Below are 13,069 nucleotides of genomic sequence, written 5' to 3'. Positions count from 1 at the left end.
ACACTAACAGGACGTTCTAAATTAGCAAATCTCTCCACTCATTATATCTATTTTGAGGAGTTGAAATTTTACATTAATTTTTTATAATTCAATCCGTGTAAACCTGTTAGCTGGTCGAGAAGTCTACGTGTTCACCCAACGTACTGTACCAATTAATTACTTGTAAATAACTCATGACTTAAATACCTAGGTGTTTCTATAATTCAGCTGAGTTTATTTCTTATTTTATCTCTTCATAATGCCTAATCTTAACCACTAGTATAGACGATCACAGCGTACCATCACAGGGTTAAAAGCGCAGCCGAACGCAGCACTCACAGAGTCGCGTGAGAGGAACAAATCCGGCTCACAGAGAACAAATTACCGGTATTTTTGAAGCGCTAAGTACCGTCCATGTACAAAGAAAGGAACGCATTCATGATGTTGGAGATAATATTGTCCGTTTTACCCCTATCATGAACTTTACTAGCCGCTATCCTGCCTGACGAAACTCTGTGTATCGACTAAAATACTGCATTAATATTATATCGACCAATAATTAATATGAGGTTTATGGTAAGTGTCATCATGATCAACCCATCCCGGCGCACTACTGAGCAAAGGTCTCCTTTCAGAATGACAAGTGTTTAGGCTATACTCCGGCATACTGGCCGAGTAGCTAAGAATGTTTTCAAAGGTGTGTGTGGACATTATGGACATTATGTACAACTATCAGCCATGAAGATTTCCTCACGATGTTTTCCTTCACCGTTAAATCAAGTGATATTTAATTAAAACGCACATGGCTTCGAAAAGTTAGAGGTGCGTGCCCGGAATCAAACCTCTGACCTGCCGAAAATGAAGCCGACGTTTTAACCACTAGGCTACCATCATGTGGTAAGTATAAAGATACTAATACATCTTAGACTTATACTATATAAAGTTATTTATACATCTTAGAATCGAATAGAATATAAAAATCGGAACAATGGATTCATACCTAGATCCTAGTCAGATCTCGTGATATTCGTGAGGTGCTTGCATTTAAGTGCCGAGGTACAGGAAAATATCTGATCGTTAGCGTTGTACGAACGGTCAAAGGAACGGTGTTGCAATCTAGGCCACAGTGAAAGGGATAGGACAAAATACTCGGCGACAACATTTGTGACTCACTATAGTCCATACCTGAATGTACTAAGGATGTAACGGGCTGAAACTAGGTAACAGTACAGTATCTCGTTGGTAACGAAATGTTTATGTAATACTGGTGACCCGTAGCTTACAGCTTTGTTCTACCCACTTACTATACGGTAAATATTTAAGGACTTGGTGATAGCTTAGTGGTTAGGGCTCCTATTTGAGAGGTCCGGAGTTCGATATCGCGCGCACACTTGGTAGGTAGGTATACACTTAACTTTCGAAGTTATGCTTGCTTTAAAGGTAAAGGAAAACCTCACGGGGTCACCTGAGACCTGCAGACCGGAAATCTGCATACCTGAGAGTTCTCCATAATGTTTTCAAAGGTGTATGAAATATGCCAATCGGTACTTGGCCAGCGTGGTAGACTATGGCCTAAGCCCTTCTCGTTATGTCAGAGTTTAGATCCGTGTTCAGTAATGTACCAGCAATAGGTTGAGATAAATAATGATTATGAGTTACACTTACATAATTCAACAGAAAAAAAAACTTTTTTACTAGATTAAGCAACTTCACTCCAAATTAACTGCAAATAACGGCCGAGTCTCGCTCATTTACTATATAAACAATGTGCCAGTTAAAATTAAATCTACACCGATGCCTCTCACAGATAAGCTAATTGCATGTTGAAGAACACAAGCATTTAGCTAATGGTCTTTTGATGCAAATAAGGTATTTAAAGTTATTTTTGACCTATTTCGACTTCAAATAGCTTTGAAGTCTGGAAAACCCGGAAAGGAACTAATTTTACAGAGATGATGATCACTTTTAATTTTCTTTTTGCTAAAAATGTAATTTGTAAATTCTGTGCAAATTTCAGGTCTCTACCCATTACGGTTCACGAGATTCTGCCCGCTGATAAACAGACAAACGGATGGAAGGACAGCGGAGTCTTAGTTAGGGTCCCGTTGGCATCCTACGGGTGCGGAACCTTCAAAACAGAAATCGCAATTCAATCGCAATCGCAAGCAGTTTCGAATTTTTCAATTCAAGAGAGTATCAAGAGAGGAATAAATATGACTATGTAAATAATGGTAGGTACCTGTTTTCTAGCTGTTCTATAAACTAGCTGTTGAGTGCCTTCCTCAGTCTGTCTTTTGTCCTTATTTTGAGTTTCCACGGGCTGGCTGGTCTTGTTTGCGTCTTCGGAGCGAGCGCAGAGAGCGAGGGCTGTAACAAATAAAACATTTTATTATTCCTCCTTTCTTTATGCACTTGTTTTGATACCCGTAGTAAAGAATTTTTGTCTGTGCTATCCTACAATAGAGTTTCCTAAACTACAATTTATAGAGTTATGGAAATAAAGATAATAGGTATAGGTACCTAGTCGTAATTAGAGAGTTTTGTACATAGTGTATAAAAATACGAATATTATACAGCCAGTAACCAGAACGCTAGCAAAAACAAAAATAGATGATAGTACTGATGATTACTGATAATATACCATAAATAAAACTACGAAAAAATATTGCAAATAAAACATCTGACTGACGCTAGAAGAACTTCGGTAATTCAATGCATTTTACTTTGATATTTACTCAGCTTTAAATAAATAGCACGGTTGATTTTTCGCTTAGATTACAAATAAACTTTGAGTACTTAAGTAGGTAATACCTGCAGTTTATTTTCTATTGACACAGTATTTAAAGGTTTAAAGTTCAATAAACCTGTTGAAGACGCCTAACCTTAGACCTTTAATATAGTCTGTGAAACCTTATCTTTTGCTGCTTACATGCATTTATATGAAACATAGGAGTATAATTACACAGGCTAATGTTATTTAACGTCTTTTATGTGTGGTAAGGTAAAGTATATCGCTAATTCTGTTGTAGGACACATTCGCTAAAATAAACGAAATGGACAGGTCTATTTATATCTAGTGCTATCTTTTTTCACAGGCAATATATTAAAAGTGTATTTTTTGTTTAATTAAGAGATTATGTATAACAAATTTAGTTACTTAGGTAAATACGAGTTCACAAGCTCAGTCTTATAACTAATTTTGGGTATCGAGGTCGAAGCCATTTTGTCAAAATAGAAAAATAAAGTTGTCCATAGATACCCTTGATTTTTAATTATTGAATTTGTAAGATAATAATTGATGTTATGATCACCAATACATCAAATAACTAACAGATGCAACTAAAATTAATTACGCAAACTTAAAACTATAGCTACGCAAAAGCTATTCAACCTATGAGCAGCAGGGTGCTATAATTTTTCTGTAGATACCTTTGAGACACACTCTGACAGCTCACACCATTCCTACATTTAATACAACGAAACGTTTTACGATAGATCGATACCTACCCTACTAATTACACGGCTTTAAACTGAATCAATAAGGTGTGTTTCAAAGTAAAACCATCTGCATCTACAAAATGATTCTAATTCAAACGGTAATCTAGCTTAAACTCGTTTCTATTTTCCCAAACTAAGCTGTGATTATTCGGACGACCTTTAGAAATTGAGAGCCAAACACTATCTGCACTTAAAAGGGAATGGACAGCTGCTTAATAGAGTTAGGAGTGCTGTGTAGAATGCTAATGATGTGTTTCCTGAGACCAAGGCTATGTTGTTTTAGTTTTACTCGCGCTCGCCGCTGATAGCTTAGAAGCTTTTACTAACTACATAACGCCTTTCAATTTATTAATTTTATAGCCAACTAAAATCAATTTATTCTACTAGCTGATGTAGGTTTTTTAAAAATCCCATAGGAACACTTTAACTTTCCGGGATAAAAAGTAGCCTATGTGCTAATCCAGGGTATAACCTATCTCCATTCTTAATTTCAGCCCAATCCGTTCAGTAGTTTTTACGTGAAGGAGTAACAAACATACACACACACTTACATACACACATACACTCAAACTTTGCCCTTTATAATATTCGTGTGAAGTGTGATACATAAAAGGAAAAGGTGATGACTGTCTTACTGAGTACTGACTGACTGACTGATCTACTGGACGGATTGGACTGCAGATAGCTATTATGACGTAGACATCCGCTAAGTAAGTATTTTTGAAAATTCATCCCTTGAGGAGGCAATATAGGGGTTCGAAATTGTGTAATCTATGCAGATGAAGTCGTGTGCATAAGCTAGTAGATCGAGAACAAATAACATTAAATAGTGGAGGATTTTTCAATCGTCAAATTAGAACATTATGAATAAGCAATTGAAAAATTGGAACTAGTACATACCTACTTACATACATGAATCCTAAAAATATTAGGTACCTACTTACACTCCTTTTTGTTGTGTAGTAAAATAATAATTGAAATGTCATTTACGATTGCCATCCAAGCTTCTCGATTGCGCTAGGTATAAAGTCAAAGGTTGCAAGTTGCAAATAAAGTGCATTAAAAGTGCTCAGGGACACTCAACACAGTTATGACTGCATAATAGGATTACTTTCCGTTCGCGCAATCAGTAAACTCTATTCGCCCCGCCTTTGAATCCCATCACGCCAAACAATTGCTTTTATATTTTCTTTTGATGAAAATGCAGTACAGCTTTATGGTAGATTTTTTGAGTGGTTTCATCCATCCATCAGTCTTTTATACGCCAGTTACTGGATGCCTTTTGCAAATTGGGTGGTTTGTTGTCTGTCAGTCAGTCAGTGTTAGGGTTTTATATTACAAGGGCAGACTTAGAATAACAACCCAAGATTTTTTCAATCGCCAATCGCCAAATGATATTTAACTGAAGAACCAATTATTTGAACTTAAAATGTCAAAATTGGTCTGTTAAAATTTATTTGACGATTGAAAAATATTAGACAAGTACTTAGATTGCAAGGATACTTTACTGCGCAGTGGATTAGTTTTAATTGGATTCCTAATCAGAAGTGCCGTTCGTTCCAAAAATCTAATCGTACTTAATTCATCCAAGATGGTACTACGATTTTTAGGTAGTCCTTGTACGTAATGCCTAACCAAAACTAGTTCGCAATTGTCAGCTCAATACCATGTATGGAAGAAAGATTAACTTTGCTTATTTTCTTCGTTGATTTTATCTAAACGATGCCCTTTTTAGGGTTTCGTAACCGAAGGATGCCATCGGGACCCTAAGCCTCCGCTGTCCGTCCGTCTGTCCATCCTTCAGTCTGTCAATGACCTGTGTCTCATGAATCGTGAGAGCGATTACGCACTCATTCCATCCGAGTCAGTGAAAATAATATACCTACGAGTATCTACGTCATCTGTGACAATATCACGGATGTGCCTCGGATTCAAATCCGTCGTATGACGTACATGTGTCATAGATTCTGTCCGAGATTCTATCCAATCTATCAATCTATTCTATCTCTTATACGTCAATGATTTCCACGGACTCGGATCGGATAAGTGCGCAATCGCGTCAAATAGGTAGAGACCTTAAATTTTCAGTGTCTATTTCTATTATATTCCACTATAATATTATAAATGCGAAAGTGTGTCTGTCTGTCTGCTACCTTTTCACGGCCCAGCAGTTTAACCGATTCTGATGAAAGGTACAGAGTTAGCTTATATCCCAGGGACGGACATAGGCTACTTTTTATCCCGGAAAATCAAAGAGTTCCCACTAGTGTTATAGGTAACTTATACAATGGTACGGTACCCTTCGAGTGTAAGTCCAACTCGCACTTGACTGGTTTTTGATCACATTTGTATAAGTGATGCAATACCTAAGTGGTACATATAAGTGGTTTATAAGTAGGTATGTTACAAATTCTTCAGATAAAATAGAGAATCCATAGATAAAACTGTCGTGCCGTGACCACACACCAGGTAGAAAGTGTTGCGTGCGACATCGCGTTCCTATCCAGTAAAAGTAAACTTCCTAAACCAATCAACATTTTAGACTGTACGACCAATGGGATAAGATATCGTTTCGAATTTATTTTGAAAATTCATAGTTTGAATAGATATTTTAGGATAACTTTGAGTACTTTCGAAAATAATCACCATTTAAAAAATCGCTAAAGTTGTTATTTTCGGGAGTACATGCCCCCTTCTGCTGAAATACTTAATACACTAATAAAAAAATAAAAAAATTTGAATGTTTGAACCTATGAAATAAGAACAAATATGATTGCGACCATCAAAGATCTACTAAGTCATGCGCTATGAGTAGATTTAGATTTTGGTTCTTTTTTATTACGGAAAACTAACTATGTCAGGACAACTTGCAATTCGTCTTATCCTGGTATTTATTAAGTCCCTCAAAAATACATCGTGTTGTATGATGAGGTTTTTACTGATGTTATCGTGTGGTGTAAAAATCGACTATCATTGTATTACTATAGACAATTATTCACTTAGTCTCGTGAGTGTATTTTGTGTCACTTTCAAGGTCAAGTTATTTCACTATGATCTGAGTAATGAGACCTGTGTGCCTAGTGGGAGATTTTTAACCTATTCGATCGCGTAAAAGTTAACTGCGTTTTGTATGGAATTGAAACAGCGCCATCTTCTTGTCACTAGATGGCGCTGTTTCAATTTCATACAAAACGCAGTTAACTTTTACGCGATCGAATAGGTTAAAAATCTCCCACTAGGCACACAGGTGAAATGAGATGCTATCACGATTCTTGAGATTCGTGCTGGAACCAAGAACTGGAATTTTCATAGACTAATTTCTCTGTACATCAATTTTATCTGATGAAGTAGGTACGAAATGTTATTGTTTCGTTATGCGTACATAATTATAAGCGCAATGCGCACTAGGTAACTATAGTATGAAACCAAGGCGCAGCATCATTTTTGATAACAAATCAAATTCAGCTTTATTTACATTGGTATACGGTTGAAATAAATGTAATGAAAACTAAGTCAGCTATGCCAAAGTAACTAAAGCTAAGTTCAACATAGGTATTATCAAAAAGATGCTACGTTCAAATTTCTACTCACACTTCACTATACTATGTAGGTAGGTATGTGTTACATTTTATTAAACAAAGTTCTTTGTTATTAACCCCCGACCAAAAAAGAGGGGTGTTATAAGTTTGACGTGTGTCAAACTTATAACACCCACTTATAACATATCTGTGTATATGTCTGTGGCATCGTAGCTCCTAAACTAATGAGCCGATTTTAATTTAGTTTTTTTTGTTTGAAAGGTGGCTTGATCGAAAGTGTTCGTAGTTATAATTCAAGAAAATCGGTTCAGCCGTTTGAAAGTTATCAGCTCTTTTCTAGTTACTGTAACCTGCACTTGTCGGGGGTGTTATAAATTTTTAATTTATACTTGTGAGATCGGCTTACATATAAAAGCAATGATGATGTTTAGATTGGAGGGCGCTTGCCTAGAAGATGTCTATTCACTTTTGCCTTGAAGGTATTTAGGTTATACTTGGCAGGAAACAGACGCCGAAAGGGCATTCCACGCCTTAAAATTAGTGGTACTAACTAAAAAGGGAAGTAGGTCTCTAGCTACGGTAATAAAACACCATAAGTTTTTAAATTCCATTACATGTTAGCCTTTGACTGCGATCACACCTGGTAATAAGTGATGATGAAATCTAATATGGAACCGGGCTAACTTAGAAGATGTACAGTCAGCAAGAAAGCTAGGTTTGTATCCGCCAGTGCAAGCGACTATGGACAGGTTCAAATCTAGCTTTGTCGCTAACTGTACCTACTATGGCAATTTTTTTATTAAATCCGCTCATCGGTTTTAAAATGCGGCATCGTACCGGAACACAAAATCTCTTGACGGCATAGCTTTGCCGGTAGGGTGGTAACTAGCCACCGCCGCAGTCTCCCACTAAACCAGACCAGAGACAGTTAAGAAATTACAAATTCCCAGATTGTCAGTGTCGGAAATCGAACCCGGGACCTCCCACTTATAAGACCACAGTGCTCACCACTGCGCCAGAAAGGTCTTCGATACATTTAGTTTTTATGTGTTGAAGGATCGAATCTAATCGCTTTGGGTAGGGTTTGAACAAGACCAAAAATCTTAATGTCATCAAGCATTAAGATTAAACAAACTAGAAAATATCTGTTTTCAAACCGCTCCAACTGGAATTCGTACCCAGGACCTTTGCCCCCAAGGCAACAACCACATCGCTGCACTAGAAAGTTCCTCCAATCCACATAGTATGTGGACCGTATTACGATTATAATCACTATTAATTACTACATTAGAAATGCGAAAGTGTGTTTCTTTGTTAAATTGTCCTTCAATCAAAGAATCAATGTGATTTATTTCATGGATATAGGTAGGTACTATCCATGCCAGCGTTGTGGATTATCGTCTAACCCTTTATATTCTGAAAAGACACCCGTTCTCAGTAGTGGGCCGGAAACACCTGGGGAATGACAAATGTCACTTTTTATCACGGGAAACCAAAAAATTCCCACGGAATTTCATAAACATAAATAATTACGTGGACGAAGTCGCTGATACCATCGTCTAAGTAAGTAATACTTACAAGTAGTAATAATACTTTAATTAAATAATACTTTCATTAATTAAATAAATATGACGTTTTTTTGATTCAACTGCACATTTGAACAAAACGCAGCTAAATAGTATTGCCAGTTGGAATGAATGCTCAAGTAGCAAGTAATGCTTAAAGCTGTACTTAGATAAGATAAGGACTTTACTTGTTTATAAAATAGAATTACGATTTTAAGAATTCTAACTTAAAGTAATTGCTTAGTTAAGAAATTACTTGAGCAAAAGTGATTACTTGTTTATAAATACGAGTGTTAGAATTAGAAAGGCATTTCTCATAGTTCCATCCTTTGTTTCGAATACATAGATAAAAAAGCGGTCAACCTTATTAAGTTTGGCCTTACTCTTAATTTCGTGTAATGTAATAAGAAATCCGGTTAATGGTGACTCGTTGTTCGGAGCTTCTATCCATCAATCTAGGGGATATTGGCACCGCTTAGGAAAGCAATCTTTGCTCTGTTCTTATGTTGGATTAACCCGGCAGAAGGTGCTACTCGGTCAAAAAGACCATCGATGTATTAAATCATATTATTACAATTTCGTTTATTTTTGAAAGCTGTTATTCTCAGTAGCTTCCTACAGTATTAAGCTACAAGCTCTCCTTATGAGGAAAGGTGGTACAACGTGTCTGAAAGTTACGAACTTCCAAAATGGAAAATGGGGATTTTTCATTACGGTACCGGTTATTCATACTATTGAATTCTTTATTCCAATGGTGATAATTTTCAAAGTGTTTTAAGAACTATGTTTTATAGAATCTTTATATCAAAAAAACTGATTTTAAAATATCTTTAGTTTTTATACTTATATTATTATTATTATTACTTTTTATGTATATTATTATTAAGAGGTAATTTTTAAAATGTATGAGTTTGTATTTTTTAGGGGTATGGAAACTCGTCAAAATTATCTATGATTGATTCGAATCTAAATACATATAATAGACCTAGATATATACACCAGTGTATACCATAGATACATTATGTAATGTGGGTATTTTTTACCCAGTATAGTAACCGTTTGTGTTCTAAATGCGAATACGTGTCCTGCCGGGTTGCATATCAGCTGAATTGGGTCGGTGACTTGCTATTTGATAACTATTTATTACTTATAATAGATTTTCGTTCAACAAAAAAATGAGAGAAATAAAAGATCTATGTTGTATGTTGTACCTAAAACGGAAAAATTAAGGCTCCGGTATACTTTTGGTAATAATTAGATTGCGGAAAGGTGACTTTTTCTTTCGGTTCGATGTCATCTAGTTTGACGTATCAATATAAATAAAAATGAATCCCTAAAATGTATGTAAGTACGTACTTACGTGCATAACTTCCGAACGACTGCACCAAATTGGTTCATTCTTTTGTTATTATATTCGTTATTGTCAGGACAAAGTTTGAAAGAACAGTTTTGGAAAATCTATGGGAAAAGACATTTCCCGCGGGACGCGGACGAAGTCGTGGGCAACAGACAGTATGCCCGTGGTTTCGCTACCGTTTGAATTTCATAAAATCCAGCCTTATTTCTTGTCTTAATTAAAAAGGGAACTTCTTTGCTTTCAGCTTCCTAGGTCCAAGGGTTTATGATAGTTTTTTCTCCCCCTGAACAATCGTCAGATTGCAAACATTAAGATGACCAATAAGCTGAAACTGACCAAAGAGCTGTACGTAAAAGATAATAAACTCACCCAATTAACTGTATAAGATAAGGAATACATATAAGAGACATTAAGAGAAAGCTTGTAGTAACATCAAGCCTGAGGCGGATTAATGACTAGTAACATTGTTTACAGACCAACATCAAGACACAAAAACTGCTACACATAATATGTAAAAAGAGATACCTACTGACTGACTGATATCAACGCATAGCTACTCGTAGTTCAAACCGCTAAGTCAAGAAACTTGAAATTTTGGTTGAAAGTTTTACTACTTATTTATTACACTCAAGAACAAAATTTTTTTCACGATCTATGCCAATCTAACTCGGTACTTAAGTGAAAGTTTAGTATGAAATCTTAAAACTAAGGACAAAAGTTCTCAGAATGTAATCCACCTCAAGGTTTTCACTGAAAACTTCATAATATTATGACTAACTTGAACGAAACGTGATCTTAGGAATATAATCTAAATCTAGTCTTAGAGGAAAATCTTGGTTGTAGGTACCTACTTGTAGCGTTTTGCATGATATAACCTAGATTCTAAGGTAATTTCAATATAGCTCTTACAGTGATGGATGAATCTTTTTCAGGAATAAAATGTAGGTCTAAGGTATCTACTGAATAAATTGGGTTTTTATGCTATAGCCTAAAGAAAATATTATCTATACCAAAAAATATCAACTACTTAAAAATACTGTATTTTTAGGGTTCCGTACCTCAATAAAATAATAAACCTCAGTAAAGAGTAAAATCCGAAAACCTTTGGATTCGTAGTTACTTACATGTACAATATTTTTTGCGATACCTAATTAGAGCAAAAAAATAATAACATATGTATTATTTTTTAGATACGGAACCCTCGGCGCACAAGTTCGACTCGCGCTTGGCCGGTTTTTTCTTTCACTCTTACTTATCAAATTATCAATCTTAAGTTGTAATACGATAAAGATCAATTCGTTTACAAAATCAATTAGTGTAATTAGATCTAATCGGCTCATCAGCCATCCGCCATGCGATATCCAGCAAGATTATCAGAGCATATCGTTTACATGACAGCTGGGTAGTTTAACAAATGCTGCCACATACTTTAGTCATTATAGATATCAATCATATTATGTATTTTTAACCCCCGACCCAAAAAGAGGGGTGTTATAAGTTTGACGTGTGTCTGTGGCATCGTAAACTAAAATGAACAGATTTTTTTTTTTTGTTTTTTTTTTTGTTTGATAAGTGGCTTGATCGAGAGTGTCCTTAGCTATAACCAAGAAAATCGGTTCAGCCGTTTGAAAGTTAAAAGCTCTTTTCTAATTGCTTAATACGCGCATAACTTTCGAAAAGTTAGAGGTGCGTGCCCGGGATCAAAGTTTAAACCTCCAACCTCCCGAATAGAAGGCGAATGCATTAACTACTAAGCTATCACGGTTTTACATTATTGACTCACCCTTATATTATGAAAAAAAGGTTTTTTACCTGATAAAGCAATAACACCCACGAGAGCGTAAACTTTTATCTAAGCACCTTGATACAATTTCATGGAAAATAATATGAAATACGAATCATAATATTATTTTATAAACGAGACCCGAAGATTTAATCAAATAAACGATTCCATAAAAAGAAAGAATATAATTTTGAATAAGAAATACGTTTAGCATTATTATGATAAAATCAAATTTTCATTCTTCTGATCTCAATTTTAATAATCCGTTGTAAGACGATCACCAAATTACAGTCCGTCATGCAAAATAGATCCCATAAAAAGGGCATCCCAATTCTGAGTAAAAGATTTAGCCGACGACCCGGGATTAGACAATCGTCGGGGTTATTTAATTCCCAACGAGTTAGGTTCGTTCTCACTGCCGGAGTTATGAGTTCTGAGTTCTGCGTTCTACTGTCAAAACTGACTGAACGACAAATGGTATAGTGTAATATAGTAGGTATAGTGCGCAACAGGTCAAGATGCGGGATAGCGTGGGTGATGTGCGGGTGTAGGGGACGTCCCCCCGCCTCTTACCCCGATTGCCATCTCGAACTGTCGCGTAGATACTATACGTCAAAACTACGTCGCGGACAACTACGCATTGTGTGTAGAGATCCAAGCCATTGCAAAGATAAAAAATCGTCCAAACATGCGCGACAGAAGCGACTACGAAGCGGACAAGTCAGCCGCGCGGCGGTTGCCTATTCCATGCATTACGCGACCACTAAAGTGCACGCATACATTTGCATATTGGACGCTATCGAATAATGTCCCACTGCCTACATCCCGCGTTCATGACGCGCAGGTTTGGCCGTAGCTTAAAGATAAAAACAGAACTCAAAAATTTTGGCAGTGGGACCGAGGACTAAAAGCCAGAAATTAAATAAACCCGACTGTTTATTTTCGGGTCTTAGTCGGCAAATTCTTATACAAATAAGTTCATCGGATTATCATTGACGAGATCAGATTTACTCGTAAATCGTAATAATGTTTAAATACATATTTTCATTGTCATCTTACCGTGAGCCGTCCACGGCTGGACATATTAAGTCTCTTGTATGGACTCCACACGCGTGAGAAGTCGAGGGTTAAATATGGTGATATTTCGCGAGCCAACTCCCATAAGGCCCGGTTTCCACCAAAGGGTAGCAGAGAGGAAATGTGTTCAATCGACCTATCAGATTCTTAATAAATAGCTGATGAATCTGCTTGATAGAACTTTAGCATCATTTCAGATGTTATTATATTCACTGTTTATCCTCGGTGTCGGTGTTTACTAATACTTACGTTATTCGTAGGTAGTCGGTGT

The 13,069-nt window shown here is 36.3% G+C and overlaps 1 protein-coding gene across 1 annotated transcript in view; it reads right to left on the bottom strand.

Annotated features, from left to right (window-relative positions):
- The window catches only part of LOC123876731 (probable basic-leucine zipper transcription factor R), a 53,350-nt gene that overhangs the window by 17,918 nt on the left and 22,363 nt on the right, over positions 1-13,069 (bottom strand). The window contains exon 2 of the mRNA XM_045923062.1: positions 2,219-2,346. Coding sequence (XP_045779018.1) covers positions 2,219-2,346 — 128 coding nt within the window. The remainder of the gene's footprint in view (positions 1-2,218; positions 2,347-13,069) is intronic.

This window comes from Maniola jurtina, chromosome 22 (genome assembly GCF_905333055.1).
Source record: "Maniola jurtina chromosome 22, ilManJurt1.1, whole genome shotgun sequence".
Taxonomy (NCBI): Eukaryota; Metazoa; Arthropoda; class Insecta; order Lepidoptera; family Nymphalidae; genus Maniola; species Maniola jurtina.
The sequence above is the reverse complement of the archived record's forward strand: the minus strand, read 5'-3'. Positions and strand labels throughout refer to the sequence as shown.